This window comes from Varroa jacobsoni, unplaced genomic scaffold (assembly GCF_002532875.2).
Source record: "Varroa jacobsoni isolate VJ856 unplaced genomic scaffold, vjacob_1.0 scaffold_1221, whole genome shotgun sequence".
Taxonomy (NCBI): domain Eukaryota; kingdom Metazoa; phylum Arthropoda; class Arachnida; order Mesostigmata; family Varroidae; genus Varroa; species Varroa jacobsoni.
This window is the reverse complement of record NW_019214123.1, coordinates 11,198-38,151: the sequence shown is the minus strand read 5'-3', so window position 1 is coordinate 38,151 and position 26,954 is coordinate 11,198. Positions and strand designations below refer to the sequence as shown.

The window sequence follows — 26,954 nt, the reverse complement described above, 5'->3', positions numbered from 1 at the left end:
TCTAAATATCTATTGTTTAACTAGTGGTGCGAAGATAATACTGACTGACTTACCGACTATGCAGGACACGTCGACCATTGGGTAGGGAATTCGCGAGTGTTCTCCGCAGGGGTATATTCGTGTAGCTCTCGTCCAAGGAATCAGCCAGCCGCCGAACAGGGCGGCCAGGGCGACCCCGACTGATGACAAAAGCCCAGGTCTCATCTAGCTGACGCGTAAGGTGATGCTGACCCTGTTCGAGCACTTTCAAACTTGTCGCCGCCTGTTTTCTGAGCTGCAACGGATTTGAATACGATAACAATATTCGTGGCACTAAATGATGGTGCGTGTGACACGAGTGGCAGTTGCCCGCGCTGGCTCTCTTCCGGGACGCGTTTAATAGCTATTGCAATAGTGCGCGCAATTGTCAACGCACTAAATGTCGTTAATGCAGTTCGAATTTTTGTAGCCTTTTTGGTGGCTCCACCTTGGAGGCGGCGATAGAGGAGGATCACAGGCCAAGCTCATCTTCGTCATCAGCACGGCATCACAACAAAATCATGGGGCAAAGGCTGCATATACACCACGCTACGCACCGACCCCAACACGAACTGGTACAAAGGAGCAAAAACGGGAACTAACGCGCGCATAAACATAAAAACACTTTACGCATAGTCTAGTAATCTCAACTGATTTACACTTAATAAACGGACTATTCTTTTTCTGATTTAACGTACTTCGTACTTATGAGCTTCGCTGCTAAGAGCGCCACTTGAATATGTAACTTTACGATAATGTTTTTCAGTTTTGTCTTCACTAGCAGTCATCCAGCTTTCTTTACCAAGTATCTCTTACCTACTTTTCAGTTAATTTTACCGTCGCGCAGTTCAAAAGAACTACTTCAACGAAGTTTGTTGGCTTGACCGCGCGCTGGGACGGAAAAAGCCGTTGAAACTTAGTAGTTAACTAAGTGCGCCTAGGAACTTTAGAAAATATTCTAATATTTCCGTAATTCATGAACCGCACTGTTAAGGTAAGTCTGCTTTTATTGTACTTCCAATCACGACCGGTCACGGTACCGCCATGTCCTACGAAGTCCTTCACTATTGCTACTACGTACCAACTAAAGCCGTATTATGCGTCCCCGTGTCTCGAGACTTTCGCGTAAGTTCCTCAGTAAAGGCCTTTGACTCTTTCCACTTTCTCTCAACCAATTGACTAATGACGGAAGCCGAACGGGTCCGATGCCAAGGACCGCGATCTCTCCTAGAGGGCGCTACATTCGGCCTACCCCAGTCGCCGGCTGATGATCCGCAGACAGGCGCACCTCCACCAAGCGACGGCAGTACGATCGGCTGGCAACTGAACCCTTCTCCCTTACGCGTGAAGCAACTCGACCAGCGACAGACCAATGCTTTTACCCATCATCATCGATGTCGTCTAGGAGACCGTCGCTCTGAGCCAGCTGATATCCTGCACTTAAATAGTTTGCGATAGCCGATTCTTTAGCTGTATCTGGCTTCAGTATGAAGGAGGATAAGGAAATATCGCCCTAGAAAATAAGGGGAACACCTGTATTTGTCGAATGTCCCCTGATGCCAGTGTGATTCCTGCTGCTGGCTTTATTCCTAAGAATATTCTCTGATGACAGATTTGTTAATTATGGCAAGAGCAAGGTGTGCTGATTTAAAGCGGCGCGAAGTAGTAAAAAACGGCAGAAAGTAGGTGTAGTACGTTGTTAATGCTAGACACCTTCCATACCACGGTTACAGCCAAAGTCATAGAAATTATGCTTTTAGAATTCGGTCTTCAAGGACGCACCTCAATAGCTGATTGAAATGATGATCAGATCACGATCAGAGATAACTTGCTGACGTACTTCATGTTAAAGAGGAGCGAGAGTATGCGGTAACATATTGGGAGTAAAACACAGGCTATGCAAAGAAATAACATGGACAACAGCAGTCGTGTTGGGTGTTATGCGCTACGAAATTTAATCAACAATCCGTGACGTTCTACTCTTAAGACCGTGCAATGCTTCTTGTACGTTATTGTGCAATGATTTTTCGCTATATATAAGCGGCAACAACAACAATAGTCAATAGAAACTGGCGAAATCAGGAGGGATGAGAAGCTAAGAATGATGCGTATTGAAAGGGCATGTAAACAAAGCGACACGCGCTTGCCGCCTATTCGGCAGCGACGTTCCACCGAAGGTTGTTGTTCAGAAAAGACAGCAGCTTCCTGCACTAGGTAAAAAGGCTTTGCCAATATCTGTTCCTCTTTCTGTTCCTTTACCACCATCCTAAATGGCTGACCTCTGAACGCGATAATTCACGAGTGCGGGAACGCCCCAAACGATGAGAAAGCTAGAACGAATCACACTTTTAGTTTGGCCGTTGTAGGAAAAACTGGTCCTTCTTCTTTCTACAAAAGGATTGGCGAACGCTTAAGGGGAAAACTGTATGAAGTGTTTGTCTTTTCCTCTCCGAGCGTGAAACATACGTGTTGCTTGTTTCTGTGCAAGTATGTGAATCCATTTAGATTTCTATATAAGAGAACACCTGTATGTATGCGTCTATGTATAGATTAAAGCAATCTTCGTTTTTGTCTGAACAGCCGTGATCCGGGCACGAATCCACAGGTATCTCCCAAGTATTTGAGATCCTAAGTTAGATGTGGCACGCTAACTAACTTCTCACTCATCACTAAGTCTGATCAAATGTCGAACATATTCACCAACCTTGTCGACTTATTTTCAAGTTCCCATGAAAGTTATCAGTGGAGATTTTTTTTTTAGGCAGTTCGTAAGTTTATTTCACAATGTATTAATTATAATGTTTCAGGCCTCAACGTATTAACAGGTCCATTGTTTTAATATTATATAGACCACTTATATACAAAATCCTGATAATACCTAAGCTAAATTGTTTTTAAGCTTTTTTTTTCTTTTCTTTTAGCCGAGATTATGCTAAAAATTACGTGAAGGGTCCATTAAAAATTGTTGTATAATTTTACGATGCGAACCTTTGTCCGTGAATACGTGGAACGATATGAAACCATTAGTTAAGTGACATCACTTCGTAATCCACCGCAAGGTCAGTGTTGCAGATGGCTTAACCCGATTACCGACCCTCGTTTCGAAAAGCAAACATTCGTACGAAAACAGCTGTTTGTGAAGTTACAAACAGACAATTAGCCGCTTATAACAGCCGAAAACATTAACATTTTTTTTTTTAATCAGCTAATTATAACAGGTGTTCCTGTCACGGGCATTGCATCCATAGGTTGTTGGGGGCACGTTTGCAGTAAAGCGAATATGTAACCCTCTGCAAAAGGCATGTCCAGCATTCGTATAGCATCGAGATCGTACTAGTGATCAACGGTGTGTTTCTATAGAAAAAAAAAAAACGGTGTAGCTAGTTATTTGCATTTGCAATCAAACTAATGGTATACAGGGCAATACACATGCTGAATAGAGAATGATAATCGTTTTGTTATTATTGGGCTGCTATACATCCATGCAAGCGAATAACAGCGGTTGTACACACCGTGTGGTCTTACTTCTTAACCCTTGCCTTTGAAACATATAGTTACCAACATGTTTTTTTTTTTTGCCTGGTTCCTGAATTAGATCACAGGGCTAGCTCAGTTGTGCTAAAGAACTTCATGTGTATACGCGTATGCACATTTTGTTTTTAAGCCGTTTAATGAACGTCATGAGTCTATGCATACTATTTCAGTAGAGCTGGACTGATGATTCATGCTAGTGCTTCTTCTAAATATATTGTACCCTCTCACATAAATCTTAAGGGGATAACCGGCGATTCCGCTTGCGTTACTTCATATATTGATGCTCACGTGCTTTTGTCGTGATAGCTAGCTGCCATGATAACTTTCAGCTTAATATTTTGACTGAAACCAGATCAAATCTTTTATACGACGATTAAACTGCGCAATTGCAACGCACCTCAAGGGTTGAGGACACAATGTTAGTTGCAAGTTCTACTGCGTCTTACAAGTAAAGTATTGCTTTTTGTAAGAGCCACTCTTTAAGGCGTGTCGACTAGCCACCATGTGCCCTTTTAATTTGCTTGCTCCTGATTATTACCACATCGACCACAGAAGTACTCGATCACTTCTAATTACTTCCTGGTCTAAAGGACATGTTTCTATAACATGGTGATCCTCGGCCGAGTCGGAAATTTTGCACTACCATGAGAAAATATCACCGCGATGGCTAAATATGACCATCGGACATAAAAAGTTTATGCTTTTCTTAGATTCGTTGGAAGAGCGGCTAGATAGTACACTTAAAGGATAACTCGCTTTTTCTATGTATACTTTTTCTAAAAAAGCTATGAAGAACGCATGCTAAATAGTAGTAGTAATTTCGTGTCTCGTTATTATACAGCCACGACGGCAGATACACATGCGATCCATAGGACACCTGAAATTTACGATTTTTTTTTCTCAGATTCACACTACGTTAAAACCCGTAAAGCAGAAGTTTCTCAATTGTAGAAACTACAGTAAGAATATTTTTGTTTACAACCAATATAACAGCCGATAACAGATAAATAAATCAAGTCAGCGTGATATAAATCCAAATATCATCAACGTCATTTTGTAACACTGAATATATGCTTTGCTGAATTATGTGTGCTTCGGTTTAATATCTATAACTATGCTAGTTGGTCACACGGTACACAACCAATTCGTAGAGTCGTATTATTAAAGTCGAATTATTTCTAGTACCGATAATCCTTTATTTCAATTTAATAAACAGTGGCTGTATTATGTGTTATATTCACAGATATCTCTTGTGACTTGCACGAGTTTAGGCCTCATCAAATTGGCGAAACGAAACATTTCCTTTTCAATGTCATCCCTTATGGCAAGCATGCAGCAGTCGCAACGATTGCCTATCACTTCAACAACATCGTGCCGGAGTTGTAGTTTTTGATGAAGCAATATAAATACGTTCTAGGCTATGACGAACTACGCTGGCTCATCTTGTGGCTACATAGAAAAGAGCCTATGCAACGGACGTACATTCACCCCCTCGTCATATCTGAAAGAGAGGGATTGTAGTTCTATAAATAAAAGGCATACCACAATTTTGGAACGAGCCAACTTGCTGTTAGATACATCAAATGATTAAACGTATTAGGCCATTACCCTAAGTTAGCCCTGCACTACGTACGTCTGAGAGTATCGAGGATCTGGTGGCAACAGAAGATGTTGGTGATCATCTCATTGGTTTCAACCGTCTGAAGTCTGAAGCTTAGCTAAGGATCGTCCTGAAAGGACGATCCTTAGCTAAGCTTCGAGTCAACCAGAATGGAGACAAAGCTATTTCAATGTCCTTTCCTGCCTGTCCGCTTTCTGCTTTACTGGCTTCCTTAGAGATGTTAGTACACGTACTACTATATATATATGAGCCGGAACCACCGCTTCTATTTACCCTGCTACAAGAACTCAACAAATACTCAGGAATGCTCTCTATCCCCTAGAAACGCGGTACTTATCCCAGCCCCTTCTAGGGTTACCTACCCACCAACTCAGTTAACTTACTCCCCTAAATTTTGCTCTTTGCGAAAATACAATCCATAGTTATAGAGAGGACATCGTCTGTGCGGAGAATCGAGCAGCCACAACGCGTTATCATCCTTCCAAGACGATGACAGACCCGCCACCTAGTCACCGACCCATGCGCTTATGCCCCCCTTCCCCTGCTTGTGTTAAAATAGGTTGTCTCCCCCGGTCTGTAAGGAGTATTAACCGATGAGACGAGCAATAAGCCTCGAAGAAGCTGATCCCCTTTTTCGAAGAAGTATCGGCCGAGCTAAGGGCTGTCAGTACGTCAGCAGAGGCACTGCGACGAACATCTAATGCTTGAGTACTGCAAATGCTATTCACAATTTGTCGTCTAGACATCTTCCAGTCACTGGCCCGTGTAGGCGTTTCGGATATACTGACTCGTAACTATTTCCAGTGTGTTTTGCTTGCTATGAGCATTCTTCCTGTACATTCTCTTAGTGGATTTCCTTCACTGCCTCGATTCGTACCAGCTCACAACTCCATCCCTAGGTTCGCTCACTCGTATTAAATGAAGCACTCTCTGCAACGTTGGTGGCGTATTTACCAAAGTGGCAGCGATTGACCCATGATTTATAATGAACATGGGAGAGGACGCATGGAGAAGGTGAAAGTCAGTGGCTTTTTGACCCACCTAGCGCCTATACGCCTGCTCTCCGTTTCATTGCCTAAATGAGTGGTTACGAACATCCTCGCGAGGAATAAAGGAACAGCATGAAGAAAGCGAGGCGTACCTATACGGTGCAGTCTGATAATAGCGTGATAACTGCATACGCGTACATGCTTAGGCACCCTACTCTTTAGTTACTTGCCGATAATACGCTATGGGGCCTCCTTGGCTTATAGCTAAAATTGGTTCCCATCCAGGCAACACTGTCGAATCGAAATTGCGGTGGTAGGAATGCAGGGACCCCGTGAAAGGTAACTAATTCGTTGAAAGGAGAAGGCCATAGGAAGTTCTAATTGCGCAGAGAACGAACGCAAAGGGTTGGTAAGAATAGTCAAGGGTTATCGAGCGAGCGAAAACGTCTACCTAGAAGCCGCGTACAACTAACAAGGTCGATGACATTCGACTTATTTCGTGCCTTGCTTTCGGGGACGCGAAACAGGTTTGATTGATCATTGTACACCTCGCTGCTTCTATCTGCTTTACCCACACTTCCCCGAGATCAGCGAGATCTGTAATCGACTTTAATGTTCGATAGCTGATGGGGCTGACTGCTACATGGTTCAAATCTGCTTTAAAGGCATACAACCTCGGTAAGCTTATTATCGTCTAGTACGGGAAAAGCGAACAAAAGCGAAGGAAACGTTTACAGAACGTGTTGACCGCAATCGACCCCACAGTGATCGTAATTGTTGTTGCTTCAGCCCGAAGCTTATGTCAGCAGTAACTCTGCTGCCAAAACGGTCTATACTAGGAACAAGAAAACCAGAGGACTTTTCAAGGTAACTGGATGCAAGGCTTAGCTTCGATAAAACTAATTAGATTACTTCCAAGGTCATTTTAATGAGCGGAAATGCGCATTATTGTTGATGCAGAAATCTACACATATAACGCATTTCGCATAGGAACGCGGTATTGCTGCACTACCAGCGGCTGTAACAGCATTGTCTTGCGAACGCGATCTCAACTCAAAAGAACGTTGTTGAAGAAAGATGTTCCAAATCAAACGCTGCCGCAAAGGCCCGGGTCATTTGCCTTGTTTAAGCTAATTACGATATTGCTAGGAGGACAGTAGTTTGTTGTTAAAAGTAGTTTGTAAAGTTTAAAAACGGTACCAGGGATTTAGAGCATGCCTCCTGCTTTGATCGACCGTCTAAGCGTGGTGACAACCGTCTGAAAACACGTTTGAGGAAAGGCGATATAAGCGAATAGATCTTGGGGATTGCCCGAAAGCATGGACTGCAGCCACAGGATTGTTATTAACCACCTCAAATCCCTTCGGTTTGTACAGCAACTTGGAGCTTGGATATTTCATGAACTCTGTCAGTCCAACTATAAATTACGACTTAACTTTGTATCTCAATACTTTGCCTGGCATCGAAAGTCACGCGGCCACATTAACCGATTTTTACACAGAAGGGTCACTGGAGAACTTGTGTCCATACGTCAATATGAACCACAGACCAAAATATGCTGCTTTAGGAGAGAATACAAAGGCTATAGCCTAACCAGATCATCATCCAAAGGAGGTTTTGCGTTTAGCGGGATTGCGTAGGTCTGATTCATTGGGCATTGCTTCTTATGAACAGTTGATCAGCGCGCTTGTTTGGCATCAAGTCGACTGGGCTATTCAAATAAAAAAAACCCAATAAACGAGATCAAATCATCCGGCTTTAAAACAACGCAAGACCATACGTGACAAACTTCGTCAAAACTGCCTTCCGGAACTTCAAATGAGAATTTTTTTTGCAATATATGTTCTCCGGACATGCCCCGACAAAAGTTCACTTTTTCCGTCTATTGGCCAATGACCCTCGTGGTCCTATTTTCGACCAGAACTAAAAACCTAAACTGGCGTTGGCCCAAACGAAAGCCGCTACCTTCTAGCGAAAAGGCATACATTATTTGCTGGAAGATCTTGAAAAATGACGGGGGATAACATAACAACCTATTGTCGCAGACCCAAAAAAACTAGTGTTTTCTATTTGGTAAAAAAAGTCGCAAAACTTTCTTTTGGTCTAATATTTAAAGTCACAACCGTTATCTTTAACATAGTTTTTTTACTTTAGGATTAGAATCTGCTACATGTTTCTTCATTAAAAAAAATACTTTTTTCTTTCCTCACGCTACTTGTGTGATATTTACATGTTACTAAAAGGACTCAAACCAGCTACTCCTAATCCCTTTCAATCAGAGGCTGTTTTATTCACACTTTTTTAAAATTCACGACGGTTGTCGTTATAATTGTTGCAGAAATTAGGTTTTCTAAATGTACATCCTTGCCTACGAAAAAATTGACGAGGGATATTTACCCGACATGCTATACAAAAATTATATATATATATATATATATATATATATACGAATTATTCTGCATTGCCTTAAATAGTCCCTTACCGCGTTGCCTTTGCTTTAGAGACAGCATTGATTACACCGCGTGATGCGACATCAGGATATCTGTAAAGTGATCTATAAACTCTATGAGAGCGTTTAACACGATCCCAATTTCATACCAAGGTCCCAATTGTGCTTGCGAAGTTTTGCATCGTCATTGTCTTTAGGCTCTAGCACTTTCGGACCCATTACTTTGAGCTTAACTGCAGCGCCTCCTAGCGCCCCTGTACCGTTAGATGCTATCGACTGAATAGATATATGTGAGATCGTCGAACACCTTAAATGCGCTTTTTGTTCCTAATCAAAATCAATGAATACAGTTCTAAGAGATACAGGTATAAGTCTTGTGTTGAATATTTGTACTGAAAAATATCTTAGTATATTTGTGCTATTTATTTACGCCACCGCACCTAGCGTACGTGGGGCTTGGCTAGCCCTAACAATTTGCGTAAGATTTTAATGCAACACAGTTCCTTAGTTAGAACCATACCCGACGATGCTAATTGGCTGATTGGGCCTCTTAAAGGGCATACTCTGTAAAAAAAATAACGCCGCGCTGAATGTACTGCCTTAAATTAATTTTCACCTAGAAAAAGTTTAAGTGGAAGGATTCAAAATGAGAAAAAGGAAATTAAAGATTTTATTTCGCACGACGTTCCCCTAAATACTCTATAACACCATACTTTTTTTTTTGTTATGCATGTGGATGGAAGATATGCCTGTTTCATGGCCTTTAATTATGAGCCGTTTTACTCTAGAGCTACATTGCTTCAAAAATTCTTATTGCTTGACATTTAAGAAGATTTGTCATGTTTAGTACTAAATTGTAAATCGTAAAGCAGTTTTTTATATTTTTATTATATGTTGTCTATACGCTATATGATTATATAGGTCTATATGCTACTATGCTATTGCGGTCGATGCTCGTTCAATATGCGTCTAACTACGATCAAGCGTATCTATACCGGTCAATGGATAAAAGCTCGTGAATTTTTTGTTCTCAATCATGCACTCTGCTGGTCTCAGTAGACACTGTAGCGGAATGTCCATAATGCGGCTGCAGAACGCACAGATTTTCGGGCGCGAACAATGTTTGGACAAGTGCCCTAGCGTGCCAAATGACCATAAATCTATTAAGTAATCTAGAAGCACATTTAGCGAGGTTTATACAAATGCCTACTAATATACAACCGTAATGAGTTTAAGCAATTGTTTAGCAAGCACACTATTGGTAGCACTGTTTTCAGAATGGAAATTGCCCTTTACGCTTGCTTCTACTTTTCTGTTTTAAGTGATGTTGTCATATCACAGAACACAGCACAAAAACAATAACATATATTAACGCCTCTACCAGTACCTCTACCAAACAGTTAACAAATATGGTCTAGAAGCGAAGGAAACGCTACCTGTAACAAACGGATTTGTAACTTCTGAAATAATGTTTGTTTAACATATAAAAGTGTTTATTAGTTGAAATAAATGTCTTCCATAACCAATATTTTTAACAACGCAAAAATAACTGAGAACAGGTATATATGCGTCTCAAAAGAGGTTACTGAGCATTTTATATAACATTGGAATAATAAGGCAAATTGAAAAAACAGTAACAACGTATTGTAGAGAGGGTATTATTAGACCGTTTAAAAGTAAAATAACAATATTACAAAATATATCATAAAACATATAAACAATGATTCTTCCAAAATATACAAATATAAGTGCCAAAGCAATACTAATATAAAAACGGGATAGCGGGAAAGCAAAAAAGAATCATGAACATAATGGACCAAGCGACAGCAACACAGACAGATTTTACGCATGAATAGCCTACCCACAGCGTCTATCATATATGGTTTGGATTGCAACAATATATCAGCTCGAAAAGGACCTAGATTTATATAATATGACTCTATGTATGTATGTACACATATTCACGAAGCGTCCTAAAAAAATGTATGCATTATCATCCAACTAGAACCTCCTAGTGTCATTAAGTTAAATTTACCGCAAGAATCTGTTTTACCATGCACTTAGAAGTATTTTGGAAAAGGTGGCGAATTTTATTTCTCAACACGACAGAGCAGCTGCACATTATCACTAATGTAAGAGCATATCTTGATAAGAAGCTTTAAAACAAATGAGTTGAGACGAAAAAATCCTATAGAATACCCTGCTCATTCTCCAGCCCTGACGCCAATAATTTTTCTCGAGGGAATACGCCGGAAAACCGACGACAGTGGAAAATTTGGTTTTGTTGCAGTTTGTTATCAGCAGCGTTTTTATTCTGATTGAACTTAAATATTAATTATATGCACATAGTTATTATTATTTAATGTAGTTGTCTATTTTCCATAATATTAATCTGTGTTCCTCTATTATTCATTTTTAGGTCTTAAATACCTTGCGATCTACGCTGGCGTATCCAATAGCGAAAGGAATCTTCGAATATGCGCGCGCATGCCATACGAAACAAAGATGGCCGCGTCCGCAATTCAACAACATAGGTGAGTTATAGAACAATCTGACATGATGAGTTGCCGACCGTTTTACATAATTTTGTAGCCTATAATCGATGATGTATAATCGTTATGCGCAAATAGAATGAGACTTAGCTGTCTTGTTATCGTCTAAACCCAAGAGTAGTTTTGCGATATGTACAACGAGGCAGAAGTACATACACGACTGTATTGTTGAGAACAGAGGCGACTTCAAAAACGACGATGACCTCAACGAATACTCTAACGCCTCGATATAGTTCGGGGGCCGACTACAGTTTAAGCTCAGACAAAAATCCGGTAGTGTTGGAGTTGGGTAGAGCTTATACCAAATGCGGGTTTGCCCGAGAGCCAAGCCCGCGTGCCGTGATCCCATCTCAAGTGGCCGGCCATGATCTCTACTCGTACAGCCACGCCAGTGAACTACCTCATCTCCTGCAAGACTTCCTTTATACTGTGTACTACAAACATTTGTGTACAAGCCCCAAAGATCGTCGCCTGGTGGTCGTCGAGTCACTTATGGTTCCCACTGAGTTCAAGGATACACTTGCCAGCGTTCTATATGAGCACTTTGAAGTGCCGGCTATCGTCTTTGTCCCTTCGCATCTTTGCGCTCTTTACACACTTCGATTGAACACAGCGCTCGTAGTCAATGTTGGCTTTCGAGAAACGACGGTTCTGCCAGTATTCGAAGGGGTATGCGTTCTGCAGGCGCTCGGGGATGCACCCCTAGGCTCATATGAGATTCATCGAAGACTCGAAAGTTTTTTGCTGAAATTCGGCAGAGTACTTTGTTCCGATGGGCAAACCTGCTTTCTCGGAGAATTAAACCCCGATGTTCTAGCTAATGGCCATATAGTTGAGGACATAAAAGTTCGTACATGCTTCATCACGCCCAGAGAGCGTCACATGCAGGCGCAGACATTTCAGGAAGCTTTCTGTGAAGGACGCCAGCTTGAATTGCCAGCCCCGTCTGACGTGAGGTATCCTCTCGAGGGAGACAAAGTCCTTGAAATTCCTGGAACGCTACGAGAATTTGCACCGGAGTGTCTCTTCGAGTTGGATAATGAAATGATTTCAGTAGCGACTCTTGTACTTGATGTCCTCTTACAATGTAATCGTGATTCTCGTCGTGTCCTCGCAGAGAATATAGTCCTCATAGGCGGAACCGTCATGCTTCCTGGATTTAAACGTCGTCTTAAGGAGGAGCTCCTGGCCCTTCTACAGGAGCCTCGTTACAAGGGGAAGCTTTTTTTAGATAAATTTAAATTTCACACAACGCCCTGCTGCGCGAACGTAACGGCCTGGTTAGGCGGTTCAGTATACGGCGCGACTGACTACGTTAGCTCCCAAGCCATGACAAAGGACCAATTCATAGAAAACCGAAAGCACATTCCGGACTGGGCCGATCAAAAATGGAAAACAGATGTTATCCCTGGACTGTGAATTCATACAACACATGTTCGTCAACTCTTTGCGGTTGCGATCAATTTGAGGGCTAATTTTTTTGGTGTGTGGGTTTAAGTAGTAGTGCGCATATATTTTATACATGTATATATATCCAAATAATGAATGAAACCGTTTATACTAATAAAGCAAGAGAAGGTGCGCTTGAAAAGTCAATTTTTTGTTGTGAAATGATTTTTAAAAATCCGAACTATGTTTGGTGCAAATAAATGAGTTTCATTTTAAGACGCTAAATTCCGTTTCAATATAGAACTAAATGATAAATATAACATTCAAAATAACAAACAAAGTGCTTCATTATAATTTATGTTTAAAGGTCTATATAAATCATTTTTCTATAATGAACCTTTTTGACTTCCTAACAAACCTGTTTCGATATTTACACTATATTCTTTTCAGTTTATTGAAGATTATATGTTAAAAATAGACGCTTTATAAATTAGTATCGTCATTAAATTATGCAACGGCAAAACTTGTTTCAGCAACGACTTTTCAGCGTGCCCGCGGTGTGCGATCGAGGTCAAAAGATGTCAAGGTCATCAAAGGTCGTATGTGCGGCATCAGCTATTATCTCTCTGGGCACTATTGGCTACGTGCATTATAAGCAAGAACTTGAGCGGTACGTATCTGCGTCGACATACCATATTTCGGCGTTTTCATTCGTACCACTGATGATATTATGTTGAGGAATCCGCACTTCAAGTTTTTTGATACAGTTACGCCAAGATTTTCTTTCACTTGATCGATTTCCGAAATCGATTCTCCGATAAAAGCTTTTTTATGAACTTTGTATGAACTTTAAATGCAGCTTATTAAACGAGGCGAAGACAGACACATATACACATTGGCATGTCTGCTATGGTTATGGATAAGCCTGTTAGTAGTGTTTCTGTGATCCGTAACAATGGCATATTAGTTTTGTGAACTCCTAAATCCTGTTAATAACGCTGTTCAAGAAGGCGAGCTCCACTTTCGAAATGTAAAATAATGATTTCGGTTACTTGCAATCGAAACGAATTATTTTAGGAATTTATTTTCGCCTCCTGGTTAAACTTAATTTGGCATAGTAAATCCAAAGAAGACAGCAAACCTATACATGCAAAAATGCGAATAACTAATTCCATAGGTTAATCGCGTGATATGAGCAGGAGTCAACTAAAGCAGGGTATTATCAACGATATCGAGCGTCGAAAACGACGCCAGATTGAGAACGTTGTCACCCTTCAAAGACAGAAAGATCTTACTAAAGAACTGGCCAGGCGGGAGAGCGGTGAAGATTCTACTATGAAGTTAAAAGAACAAGAGGAATAACTGAGTTGCTACTACTAAACTAATTTCTGTGTGTTTGTGATATAATGTATCTTACTGTATTTGTCGATGAAGAAGTCTAATATATTAATTATCAATATATACCCGATAATGTAATTTTTTTACATAATGTATCTGTAGTGGTGTTTCTATTGTAATTTCTTCTGTGGACTGTTTCAACGCAACATAAATAATTTGTTATAAAAAAACTGTTCTTACGAACGGTAGCAATGGCCGTAATACAGTGTACCAGCTTCCAATTAAAAACAATTGTATTTTATACACCACGGTACCTTCGATTTCGAAAATATGCATGTTTCTATAAATTACCGATTCGATCTCATTTGCTTCAACTATCTGTTTCTTTTGTTATTACTATTATTATGATAATGATTATTAATTATCTCTTTTCATTGCGCATTTATTGTACATAATTTAATTACATTCCGGTAGAACTTTAGCTTTTTCTTCATCTTTTAATATTGTCTCGTCTCTTTAATTGTATCCGTATATGTGAATATATAGAGCACAAATAGATAAGCAAGATACTTGCTACCGCAAAATGTTGCTACAATATTCGTGACCGTATTCATTGGTATTTCAACGAGAATATCTCTTCACATACAGAGCCAAAGACCTCTTCCACATTGGTTACTGCTTTAAATTGGTCGAACAATTAATTTTGTTTATAATTTGCAGTGGCTGGAGTATTTTCGGTCTTTACAATTCATCCGCCACTGTTCTTTACAAACGGAGACCGTGCTTCGCAGTATGGTCTTTGACAAAATATTTATCTTGGTCATTTGTTTTACGTATGCACCATTTAAAACACGTTTTTTAGCTTATTGAACACTGCCTATAAGCACTGTCCCCGCCTATAGACTTGACTAACACAAAAACAAATGTAACTGTTGCAAAGTTTCATTGAAATTAAGACATTTTACCTCTTACTTCCTGATTTTCCAGAACGGTATCTCTTTACAATGGCGTAAAGATACCCTACATTTCCAAAAATTAAGAAAATGTCTTTAAAGTGACGGACTTATTTAGTGAAGGGTAGTCGGCACTGGAAACTAGAATGAGTTACTTTTTTCGCGGGTTCGCGCTATTGGATACTTCATCAGGTCTCACAGATGTCGATCACCCGTCATCAGAAACCACAGTCAAAAACTCACTATTTTTATTTGCTTGTATCTGACCCATTCTGTGCATCCGTAGACAGCTCGGGACGCCAAGACTCGAAACATCATTTCATAGTGCATGGTTTATAGTGACAGCTACTGTCTCAAATATTTTGAAATTTGGCCCTTTCATTTTTAAAAAAGTACTACTGAAGTAAAGAAAAATGCCATTGTCTAACAAACTTGTAGCACACCCATCCTGTGCAGACCGGGTCTGCCCCACAAAAAGAAACAAGAAAAAAATAACCATTCGTGCCAGGAATAAATCAGCTGTCAATAGTTTTTTCAGTTGTGCCATGTCAATGTTATCGCATTTGTTTCTAAATGAGTCTCTCTTTCTCACATCAATATATGCACAATATATATGTATATATATGTCGTACAAGTATATATAATAATGTCCACCTATCATACTTTTAGTGGATCTCCATTTAAGAAACATCAACATTATAATAATTATTTTGTATTATTTGATGTCCATCATAAGCGCTCACTCCTCATCGTTGTCCGTCTACAAATGATTATTTATAATTCACCATGAGATAGCCTTTGACTATGGTGTGCCATTCAGCTTGGACAGATAATCAGTCCGATGACACAACGTTTCATTCGTAACGACTAGTCGAATGACCAGGTTAACATATAATCGATTGTAGGTTGCCATCACCTAATTAATCCGCAGGCTGCGCCTTCTTTTTATATTGACTCTTAGCGCACCGCAGACGTATTACTGTCACATTAAGACAATGGAATTTGTTTCAACACACCCAAATGAAGATCATTGGAAGGCAATCGATTTAATAGCGACACCTAATCGATGTGGTTGATATTAAGGGCGTCCTTGAGCATAAAGTCACGCAACGCCCAAAGTGCGTTAACTGCACTTCCGTGAAGACCTGCTCCGTTCGCTAGCCAATGCATGGGCAGCTGTTGGGGACCGTTATGCGATGCTGGCGGTGATGTATTGTCACGGGTTGCTTTGAGCTGCTGATCCCAGTTGGATACGGTTTTCTGTCCTTCCTGGTTGAGACCTTCAATGTATTTTATATAAGCAAATGTGTGAAGCAGTTTGTGGGGCTTCGGTGGCGGGGCGACGAACAAAGGCTCGGCAACGACTGGACGAGCAGCGGCCACCGGCGAAACAGACATTGATGGACCTGTCCAGATTAAAAAGCAGTCATAAGTGTTGAGTTAACGTATCTAAAACTTGAACGGTAAGAAAGGTAAACATAAATTACACTATTTAGTTAAAATAGGAAGCAAAGACGTCAACTGAATGATATTCTAATGCGGACATGTTAATTCAGTTACCAGTATATTCCAAACTTTCAGCTGCTTTTGCTTTATCAACTGGTAACAGGAAGGTTTGTACGCAACCTCAAAATGAGCTTTCCCCTCAACACAAATCGTATCAAGTTCAATCTAGTGAATTTCTTTTTCACCAAACACAATCATGTTGCATGTGTTTTACGCATAATAATAATTATTTCTAGCGTTTTTACACACGTTACAGAAGGAGTAATGTTAGATTTAGCAACATTAAGTACGCACTTACGCTGAAGGACAAAACAGGCACGGCTACATACGACGGGTGCTATTTACACTGTATTACGATTAGAGAAAGAATCTGAAGCAAAAACCATCACTGCCACAGATGAAATAATGATGTCGTCTTGACACAGGGGATGTCAGTATTTGATTATACAATGAGATGAGCAATGACTTACCATGCCCGTGGGCATGTGCGCCGTTATGCATGGGAGGTGGTCCAGGAATGGCAAAATGAGGGGGCACTGTACCATGTGGGTAGCCCGGATGGGCAGCATAGCCAGCGGCAGGATGGCTAGGGTGCATTTGTGCTGAGCCAGGGGCGCCGGTATGTCCCGGATGGTGTGAGCCAGCATTTGGCGGATGGGCCGCCCCTTGCTGAGCCCCGGGGCCGCCTGGATAGTGTTGATGGTGAGGATACTGCATGTGCTGTTGAGTTTGCATGCCACCGTGCACGGATGACCCGGGGGGTACTTGCATCCCTATGCCTCCGTGACCTTTATTTGAAGGGGAATGCGGGCGCAGACAAACATAACCACACGCACCAAAGCCACACGGAAACGATACAACAATAATGAAGATAATAACGTAATAATAAGAAGAAGCGAAGGAACATTGGGCCAAACGTCAGAGCAGACAGAAGAAGGGACAACAGACAGAGAAAAAAACAATGGGCGATAATCACAGTTAGAGGCCGGCTCAGGTGGAAAACAAGGTTATGGTGATGATAATGATGAAGTACTACAATTATACCCTAGTTAATCAATGTACTTGAGGGTATAATTTTAAGAAAGTCAAACATATCTTCATCTAACCAATCTATATAGTGTAGTCTTAAATGGCATATACATGCTCTACGTACTATTTAATAAATAAAGTCATCCACAAGACTGTAGAGGGAAAACAATATGCAGCTCAGGGTGGGGGCACACTTATTACAGACCAAAACGCTGTATCCGAATATATGTTGTACGAGACACACGATTCTTTTAGGTGTCACAACACCAACAGGTTCTCGCAATAGCATATATATATAAATTGTTAGTTAACTGGAGCAAAAATGAAATAACGATTCCCAGTTGGCGCAAAGTTAATAATGTCTATGGTTACCCTGTACATCCACATAAACTTCTGTTTGAGTTTTTTTTAATATTAAGTCAACTTGGTACGCGTATCGTTCAAATGACTGCATACCAATTAAATTGCATAAGTACCCTGGGGTTATCACGCGCTTGTGCTAATAAATAAAACCCGGTAGCGTCTAAGAGTGCAAACTTCCAAATTGTTCCAAATATCAATTAAGCATTTCTTGACACTGAATCATAGAGATTGGATCTAACAGATCACCGACATCTGTACAGACCTCAAAACCGCTAAATAGGCTCATGAGTGGTTCTTATATATGAGAATATAGTGGCGAGCATAATTTCTAAAAGGTCGTCAGATTAGGGGTACCAATGTGTTCTACTTCTGTTCTTCTGTTCATATCTGTCTTGCAAATCCGTATTCTAACAATGACACTTTTATTCTGAAAGGTAATTTACCTGGAGGGGCGGTCATGTGGATTTGCTGCTGCGACATAATCTGACCTGGATGGTGGCCTTGTACCGAAATGTGCACCATTTGTCCGGGCAGGCCCGGATGAGAGCCGGGATGGACACCCGGATGCATCGGTCCTCCAGGCGTCGCATTTTGCTGATGTTGAAGTCGTCTGGTGCAGAAATTCCTGGTCTTTTGTTCAGGCAGAATCGTCCGCTGCGACGTCTTTACGTGTACGTCTTTGACGTGTTTAAGCAGCTTCGGAATCGTGTTGAACGGGGGCTGGCTTTTCTTCACACGACCGCACATCAGCCAACGACACTGGAAGTTGACACTTTCATTGAGTTTAATGAATGTCTGATAAATATGACCTGAAGGATCGTGAGTCAGATGATATGTGAGATCGTCCTGATCCTCAAACTGATAATCGCAGTTGTCCCAGTGGCATTCAAACACTTTTAGAAGGTCAGCGGCAGTTCTGCAAGGCACAAAAACGTAGGTATTATCACAATGTATTCGCAACCAAAAGTGCGTACTTGATCTGCAAATTTTTATCTCTGAAATGTAACAAAAAAGTATAATAATAGATACGAAATAGGTAAATCACTAGATATTAACATGTGGCAAAAAGTCCAGTCTCTGTAGGCACCCTATTTCTAAAATCGATGTTGTGCGCTTGTTGTGTAAAATTGCTCTCTCACCGTTCCGTATACGCAATGCTGTTATTTACGTTGAACATTTCCGCGTGCTTTATTTTGTTGATTTCATTTTGCTTAGCTGCTTTTTCCTCGTAAAGCGCTTTTGTTTCTGGTGGCAACTCTTTCCATTCGTTACCGAGCATTCGCGAGAGTTCGCCAAACGAGCGGTCGGGGTTTTCTACCGTGATCTCCTTTCTTCGCTCGGTCGAGTAGACGATGTAGCCGCTGATTCGCATTTGTTTCACCTTGCTAACCAGCTTCTGTTTTGTCGACAAGGGAGTGGCTGCCTGCGGTTGTGATGCTGACGTTGACATCGACATTTGCGACGTCGAATGATTCGATGTTTCATCCCGAACCGATAGGTCATTACTGTCCTCGTTGTCACTGATTAACCCGGGTGGGGGCGCCCTTGTCGACGCAGGATTGCTTGCATTGGGTGGAACTGGCACAGCAGACGGAGTCGGCTTAGGTGGTGCAGATGTGACAGGCTCCTGTTGAGAGGTTTTCGGCACAAACGGGAAGCTTTCTCGAGCAAGTCGCGGCGGCCGCCGAAGCGTATACACTTCATCAACAAGTACCGCATCCGAATGAAGAATTTTCCGTAAACCGTGCTCAAGGCGAGTGATTACTTTGTCGCCTTCGTTGTAGGCATTTTCGCACACGTAGATATCCTCCTCAGGAATCTCTGTCGGTCGATCTGAAAGACGACCACCATGAGGAACAAGAGAAGATTTTTATTCGTAAAAAGGTAGCATCTCGGGCACACTTGAAGTAGTATACATATAGGCATTATGCTGCGGTATGACAGTATGTATATAACAGTATAAAGTGTATAACAGTATGACTTGAGCTACATGCCACATTTGAAGCTATTCTTTTGACAAAGCAACAAGTATGTACTGGTCTTTTTTTTTTTTTGTAAAACGCTTATGACTTGCTTGGACGATAAGCATCGTTCATACTTACTGCTCATGTATTCCTCAAGGTCCATTACGTGACATCTTCCCGTGATCGCAAGAAGCGGGTTAGTATCTTCAATTGATGATAGGAAGACTTCTTGTCGGAAGAACTGTCTACCTGGAGCTGCACCCGAGGCATGTATCTCCTTTGGTGTGACGAACCACGGTCCATGAAAAAAGCCCACACCCATATTATCGGTCCACATTTTCTCAATGCGAGCCATCAGGTTATCAGTTTCTGTACGTACATAGACGCAGTCGCCAGTACGGTACGTTCCACCAGAAAAGGTGATTTGCTCATAATACGTGTTTTCATTGTCGTCTCCGGACGGGGTCGGCAACATAACGTCCTAGAAAAGAAAACCAATTAAAATATACATTGCAAAATGAATCATTATGAGTTTGAAGCACATACGTATATATTCGTAATTTTAACAAATGGGAGTGCAAGGAAACTACGTTTTTCCTGAACATATCGTTCATTAATGAATCCGTTTTCACCACACACCTCAGTTATAGATACTTACTCCAGTCATACGTAAAGCAAGCTTTATATTTCTCTTCTGATAACTTACAGGCATGACCCTGTCACAGGGGCGATAGTCGTCCTGCAAAGGTAAGGCGGGCATGATGAGCTCCTTGGAATCGTCATCACTCTCTCGTTTCAACCCATCCTTGCCGTCCTGAGTCTTCTCATCGTCTGAATCCTTTTTCCGGAAAATCGAAGGCACTCGAATGGCCTCGAGGGGCTTTTCGCGGGGAACATATTTAATTTCATCATTCAATGGCCATACTTTGATCTTTTGAAAACGTTTCATTTTCGGGAAATAGCGCGATTCACAGACGAATACATCCTGATCGGCAAAGCCTACGGGACGCGTCGTGAAGAAATCTCTCGCGAACATAACGTGACATCTGCCCATAACCTCGTTGAGCAGGGTATTTGTATGACTGTCACTTTTAAACACTTCTTTGGCCAGGAACTTTCGGGAGGCTAGGTGGAACGTCTCATGCGGCCGGTAAAACCACGTGCCGAATAGCCAATGAAGGCCTTTCTCATCCGTGTAGAGTCTTTCGATCATGGTGACGTGCGGTTCCATCCCCTTTTCTCGGGGCTGCACGTACACATAATCGCCGACACGCACCGTCATCCCGTTGACGTCCATTTGCTGGACACCATCGTCTGCCGCTGCTGACTTTGTTATTTCTTTTGGTGTCTCCTGATCAGAAGCCTCCTGCACGGTTTTCTCTGCTTTTGTTTTGTCTGTTAAAAACGGAACAAGAAAGGCTTACATATTGGTATATATGCTATACACAGTTAAAAGTATATCCTGGCAGATAGGGCGATTGATTTAGCAATATAGCACAGATTTTTAAAAAGGAACTGATAGGAATTAATTACAATTACGAGTTACGAGTGGACATAGCCACTATTATAAAAGATGAAATAATAATAAATACTGCTCACCAATCTCATCGGCAAGATCATTTTCTGTGTACGAAAGTGCGGGCGACTCGAATCGATTCTGACAGAGCTCATCTCTGTAGTGGATAAAGAACGTCTGCAAAATAATGGAATCCTTCCACACCGTAGAATCGATTTTCGTCGCTTTACGTGCACGCCGGAAGAAGGTGAACATATCCTGTTGAAAAACGTCTAGCCGACGATAGTTGCCTCGATCCATGGCACGTTTGATTAGGTCAAGGTTGAGAACGCGAGCGCCTTCATCCTCGGCGGCCGCTACAAATTCGGCAGTTTCGCTGAATTCGACCAGCGAATCAGTATAACAGCGGCCGGTCTTCTCGTCCTGGTGATTGTATGTCGAAGTAAACAAATTGCTCAGTAGCTCGAGAACAATGCCACTCATGTCGGGCACACCATCCTCGAGATCCGCCGCACCTAGTTCTAACTTAGTCTGCAGTGCCACTTTACGCAAAAGAAGGGCATCTTTGTATAGTTGTGAGTCGGGCTCGTTATACGTACATGCGTTATCAAACATAAGTAGTAAATCATGGAGCATGTCATCGAGGGACTCGTAGCTGCCCCTTCCCCATTTTTGCTTGACCATCTCTAAGTCAATGGGTTCCTTGATGACGTCGTAATATTCTGGATATTCGAGCTTTGATGGTAATTTATTAAAGATTCTACTTATGTTACGGCCCTTGTTGTCTACGTAGTTAGAAACTTTGTCGTAAAGTGTCTGTAGTTTGGTTCGAGACACTTTCTTTCCACCGCTTTTCCTCGGTGTTGTCGGAACAGGCGAGTCTGGAGGTGTCGTGTACGGGCCTAGGTCTTTTAACTTTTGCTGTAAAACCTTTTCCAGCGTGTTGGCATCCTGATAAATCTGAGAATTTTCCTCATTGTATGTACGACAATTTTCAAACATAAGCCGAAGGTCTGCTACACACGCTTCAGGGGTCGCGTAACGAAGGTGACGGATGCGTTCATGTACCACCTGCATGTCTATCGGAGTCTGAATGACGTCGTAATAGTCGGGATATTGTTCCGGGTCGGGCTTTTTCAAGAATGGGTCGATCAGAGTACGACCATCTTCTTCCTGTAAAGTATAAACGACAATGCCGCGGCTAAGCTATTATTATATGCGCTAGAAAACAGCAGCACAGCAATATTTTTTCTAGAATTGGATGTTCGTCGTCCAAGTTCAACAACAAATACCTAGAGATAAACAACAAAACCAAAGCCTCCTCAAAAAAAAAGACGTTGGTCTGGGTTCTAAAATAGTTGCTCTAATAATTGCCAGCCCACTTGGTATACGGCTATCATTTATTAACGAAATATAAAGAAACCATTAAAAATTCTGCACCAAACATATTAATTTCTTAAGAAGACAAGAGCAGTATCTTGTGTATTGTTTTTTTTATAATATTTCGTTTGCTACTGGTCAGGCGTTATGCATAGGTATCTTCGATCACAAAACTTCACCTACAAATCAGACACTAAGAATGGGTTCGATAGACGCTTGTAGAGCTAACGATAGGCAACAAACAAGGGTCAGTGCATACCTAATAAACTAAAAAAATCTACTTACGTAAGTAAGGACTGACTTGTAGAGTGCATGACACCTAGCCTTCAACGGATTTTCAGTTTTATCGGGGCGAAGCTTACGGCAGCCTTTCAGGACCAAATCCGATTTTTCGATATCGGCGTCAGTAACTCCAGGGACTTTAAGCTTCAAGAAATTCGGTACTGTTTCTTGGAGCTCCCTGACCCTGGCATGTAGAGCTTTGAGAAGGCTACTTGCATCCTGGGAGATCTTCGAATCCGGCCTATTGTACACTTTGGCGTTTTTAAAGATCAGGTCGAGATCGGCAATAACCTCCTTTACGTAGTTATACTTTTGTTTAGTGATGTTTGTAGCGACCTTTCGGAATGACATTGGTTTGCTAATTTCCTGATGATAATCGGGAGCCGCTTTCTTACTGGGGATACGCATGAATTGATCCGAGATTAGAGGAGTAGATGCGCTTTGATTACTGCTCTGCCACATTCTGATTGTTAAGATCAGATCCCAGATAACACTCTTGTCGATTTCCGGTTCCTTTTCGCTGCCTTCTTCTTCTTCTTCCTCTGCATCATCATCATCATCATCATCGTCGTCGTCTTCGTCTTCGTCTTCATCTTCTTCTTCCTCTCCTGCCTCTTCTTCCTCAGTCATCTTAAGTGCTTTTGGTTTACGACCTCTTCGCTTTGGAACCTTCACCTCGACTTCAACATTATCCGCATCCTCCTCTTCGACCTCGTCATCGTCATCGAGCTCTTGTTCCTCATCCACGTCTTCGTCATCTGCATCGCTGTCCTCGAGGCTGGCAATACTCTCGACAAGTGAGTGGGCCGCCTTTATGACACTTCGCCGTCCCCGTTTAAATACAGCGGGAGCACGACGATTCTCCACTTCGAAGCGTGTACTCTTAATCAACTTCTGAAGGAATGCGGCGTCCTTGTAGATATCAGAGCCCGGTTCATTATAGGTTTTTGCATTTCGACACATCAAAGTTAGATCCTTCTCCAGGTCGTGTAACGACTGGTAGGTACCTTCTTGAATATTTTGCGCAATTGTTTTCAAGTCAATAGGTTGGCTTATCACTTGGTAATAATCAGGGTAGTCCCGCTTCGATGGTAGAATTTTGAACACGTCCGTTACCTCACGGCCTTCATCCGTCGCCTTGACCACAATACTGAACATTTCCGCCATTTGGTCACCCATTGGATCGACTTCAAGTGATTCGTCCGCATCACCTTCGGATGGTACAACGCTTCCGCCGCGTTCCTCCTTACGTAACTCCTCTAGGTGGTTCCACAGCTCGACAGCGTCAGCATATTCCTGGCTGTCCTTTTTATAGTATAGCTTCGCATTATCAACGAGCAGCTGGAAGTCGGCGACGAAGTCATCAATTGAGGCATACTCATCGTTGCGAACTTTAAGTTGAATTCGACTAAAGTCGATGGGCTCTTTGACCACTTCAAAATAATCCCCCATAAAACGTTTCTTCGGTAGACGCATAAACGGGTCGAGGTAGAACCTGGAACAAAGGGACAGGTAGAATCAAATTCACCACTAAGTGAACTGTTGGTTTTCAATTCAAGTGATGGCACCGGATATATAGAAGAAAATTAAGTAATTTTCTTAATTTTTCTCAGCAATTTTGACAGTCTTATTTGGAAAAGTTCTTAAAATTAGTATAAGTGACACTAAACTGTTGCCACGCGTCAGACAGAGGCCAAGGTGTTGAAATTTTTAAAGTGGTTTTGCAGACTAGGAAGTATTTCAGGTTTATTTTTAGCGAGCATATAATATCGTTGCCTAAAACGTTAAGGCAACTCGTATTTCGAAACACGCTTAATACCATTTATATGTGACACTAACCTGTCTTCCTCTTCGCACTTTAGTTCCTTAAGCGAGTCTGCAAAGCCATTGAGTATATCACTAAGGTCGGCACCTTGACGTCTCCGCTTCGAGAGACGCAATGGGGTTATCACCTCCTCATCTTCGTCGGTAGGAGGGCGCTTCTTGGGCCCCATTTCCTATCTTTCTGCACTCTGTATGTTCTTTTTTGGCCTTTTTAGGCCAACTGCTCGACGGTGTGGCTGTTAGGGGTTAAGCTGTCGGCCAAATGTCAATGTTGTTCGTTAATTAAGCGATATCTGCCTGTTAGTTTCTGTAAAGCAAAGCATTTTGTCAACGATTTTTTTAAAAATCATATTTTATATATATTTTTTAGTATCTGTTATACTATTTTTATTGTTATCTTTACATTTAACTACAACTGGAACTTGCACAGCAAAAGCACCCGTTCAATTGATTCACTTACTGATAAATCATAACTATTTTCACTGTCGCCTTATCTTGTGTTAACTTGTTATAATGTCATCTTCACAGATTTTACTTTAGTGTGTTTGTTTAGCGTGAGAGTTCACTAGTTTTTCTTCATGCACTTTCAATAACAGATTATATTTAACGCACAAAACGGAATATCATTATCAACGCTGGAGCAGCTTTTAACACAAAATGAGGTTACGTCGTCACTCCAGTAGGGCCTTTGTTAAGAAAATATCCACTCGAACAGCGCCTGATCTGTCCTCACAAAAACAATTAAATAGATCAAACTGCGCGAAAAGCACCCTTGGTACTACTACTGGTTAAGCGTCATATTATAACAGTCCGACAAACGTATCTGAGTTGGTGCACATTTTGTTGAACATTTGCAATTAACAAGCATGAGAAAGAGTTTGTTATTATTAAGTGTAGTTGGCTCAGTCGATAAAGAACAGCGGTTATTAGATATCCAGCTAATTTGTTCCAATTTATATATGCACTATTACAGTTAACTAACCTGGTGGTCTCAATCTGTACTATTCAAGATGTATTTTGCCTCTAACTAAAGCACGAAAGGGTTGAGGATTGGCGCTCAAATTTCAGAAACGTACAGCTTTTCAAATCAACTGACGCACAGGCAACAAATTAAAGAAATTCATATAGATGCAATTTGAAGGTGTTGTTTAAATTATCTGTTAGTTTTAACCAGATTTTCGTCACTAACCTTATAAACCCGAGTGACAGTTCAACAGACCAAACAGTATCCCAGTCTCACTACCTATTCAGAAGGAAGTCACAACAGCTTTACCAGGGCGATCGATACCCCATAAACCAACTATAAAGATATCAGTGCGACTGACAACATGCACCACGTAAAATTATCATAGCAGAACCAATCTGAACATCATAGTCCTCTGTATTTGGAGCGAAAATAGTGAAAATCTGTCGCTTTCTTTACACATCGGTATTAGGCCGCCTCTGCCATCGATAGGCGGAATGGTTTTGGCGGCAAGTCGCGAATTTACTGGTCCTTTACACAGAGCGGAAACCTTCCCAAAACGCCGTACTTCAACAGATGTATTTGTCCATCATTATATCCCGACGCTTAACTACCTAACGAACAACGAAACTATAGGGTTCACTTCCCAGACCATCTTATAGTTGTAAAGCAAAGAAAATTTTTTAAGGAAAACAATACTCACCACTATAACGACCGCGCTACAAGAAACCTTAATTTGGACACTTATCTTTAGAGGCAAATTAATGCATACAGATATACACACCGTCGACTTGCAATGAAGTCGACGAACGTCACAGCAACAGGGCGCCTATTCCCTGCTGCCCCGTCAGGAGCTTCCGGCTCATTTGTGTCGCACTACGCAACTATGCCACTGTTACTTCAAACGGTGGCGATCACGAGACGGATCGTAGCAGTTCGTACATATCAAGTCTATGAAGTACCATATACACAAGAAAACTCCAAGAAAAATAACCACCGATGAACTGGCTACACTCGTTTAGGAGAAAATCACAACGTTCACAGAAGGGGGCCTTTCGTTCTTGTTAACAGCAGCATAGCTCGATCACAACTCGGAATTCACCACAGGCGCAGGAATCACAATCATAATAATAACAACGGCCACGACGACGAAATTCGCGACGTTGACGGCGGCGCCTACAATAAACCGGGGCAAATTCTCATGTGACTCGGTGCCGCGGTAGGATCCTCGTCGGCCGATGAATACCTCTACTGAAGCGACAGCTTAAAAAACCGGTACGTCA

General features: G+C 41.6%; 3 protein-coding genes across 5 annotated transcripts; 2 read left to right on the top strand and 1 right to left on the bottom strand.

Annotated features, from left to right (window-relative positions):
- Positions 1-11,037: 11,037 nt before the first annotated feature.
- Positions 11,038-14,015, top strand: LOC147752490 (protein PET117 homolog, mitochondrial). The gene is made up of 3 exons (XM_086971444.1): positions 11,038-11,145; positions 13,086-13,222; positions 13,752-14,015. The coding sequence occupies exons 2-3, from the start codon at positions 13,131-13,133 to the stop codon at positions 13,912-13,914; spliced, it is 255 nt and encodes an 84-aa protein (XP_086827570.1). The 5' UTR covers positions 11,038-11,145; positions 13,086-13,130; the 3' UTR covers positions 13,915-14,015.
- Positions 11,152-12,759, top strand: Arp10 (Actin-related protein 10). The gene has a single exon (XM_022846272.2). It carries the CDS (start codon positions 11,362-11,364, stop codon positions 12,580-12,582), a length of 1,221 nt encoding a protein of 406 aa, XP_022702007.1. The 5' UTR covers positions 11,152-11,361; the 3' UTR covers positions 12,583-12,759.
- Positions 14,016-14,304: 289 nt separating the features above from the next.
- polybromo (protein) lies at positions 14,305-26,793 on the bottom strand. Of its 3 annotated transcripts, none has more exons than XM_022846269.2 (10): positions 26,375-26,779; positions 24,723-25,014; positions 22,887-24,378; positions 21,305-22,394; positions 20,412-21,100; positions 19,844-20,186; positions 18,881-19,574; positions 18,185-18,657; positions 16,820-17,137; positions 14,305-16,249 (listed from the first exon to the last, which is right to left on the bottom strand). In XM_022846269.2, the coding sequence occupies exons 2-10, from the start codon at positions 24,875-24,877 to the stop codon at positions 15,903-15,905; spliced, it is 5,601 nt and encodes a 1,866-aa protein (XP_022702004.1). In that variant the 5' UTR covers positions 24,878-25,014; positions 26,375-26,779; the 3' UTR covers positions 14,305-15,902. The 3 variants fall into 3 exon arrangements, with proteins under 3 accessions (XP_022702004.1, XP_086827568.1, XP_022702006.1); XM_086971442.1 differs by having other exon boundaries at positions 24,723-24,958; XM_022846271.2 differs by lacking the exon at positions 16,820-17,137 and having other exon boundaries at positions 26,375-26,793.
- Positions 26,794-26,954: the final 161 nt, after the last annotated feature.

What these genes read in the sequence shown, in the direction of transcription:
- LOC147752490 (XM_086971444.1), top strand. Translation starts at nt 13,131, where the DNA reads ATGTCAAGGTCATCAAAGGTCGTATGTGCGGCATCAGCTATTATCTCT. An exon ending in TATAAGCAAGAACTTGAGCG is followed by an intron (nt 13,223 to 13,751) that starts GTACGTATCTGC and finishes TGATATGAGCAG; the next exon opens with GAGTCAACTAAAGCAGGGTA.
- polybromo (XM_022846269.2), bottom strand. Translation starts at nt 24,877, where the DNA reads ATGGGGCCCAAGAAGCGCCCTCCTACCGACGAAGATGAGGAGGTGATA. An exon ending in AAGTGCGAAGAGGAAGACAG is followed by an intron (nt 24,379 to 24,722) that starts GTTAGTGTCACA and finishes CCTTTGTTCCAG; the next exon opens with GTTCTACCTCGACCCGTTTA. An exon ending in CGCACATGCCCACGGGCATG is followed by an intron (nt 16,250 to 16,819) that starts GTAAGTCATTGC and finishes TAATCTGGACAG; the next exon opens with GTCCATCAATGTCTGTTTCG.
- Arp10 (XM_022846272.2), top strand. Translation starts at nt 11,362, where the DNA reads ATGACCTCAACGAATACTCTAACGCCTCGATATAGTTCGGGGGCCGAC.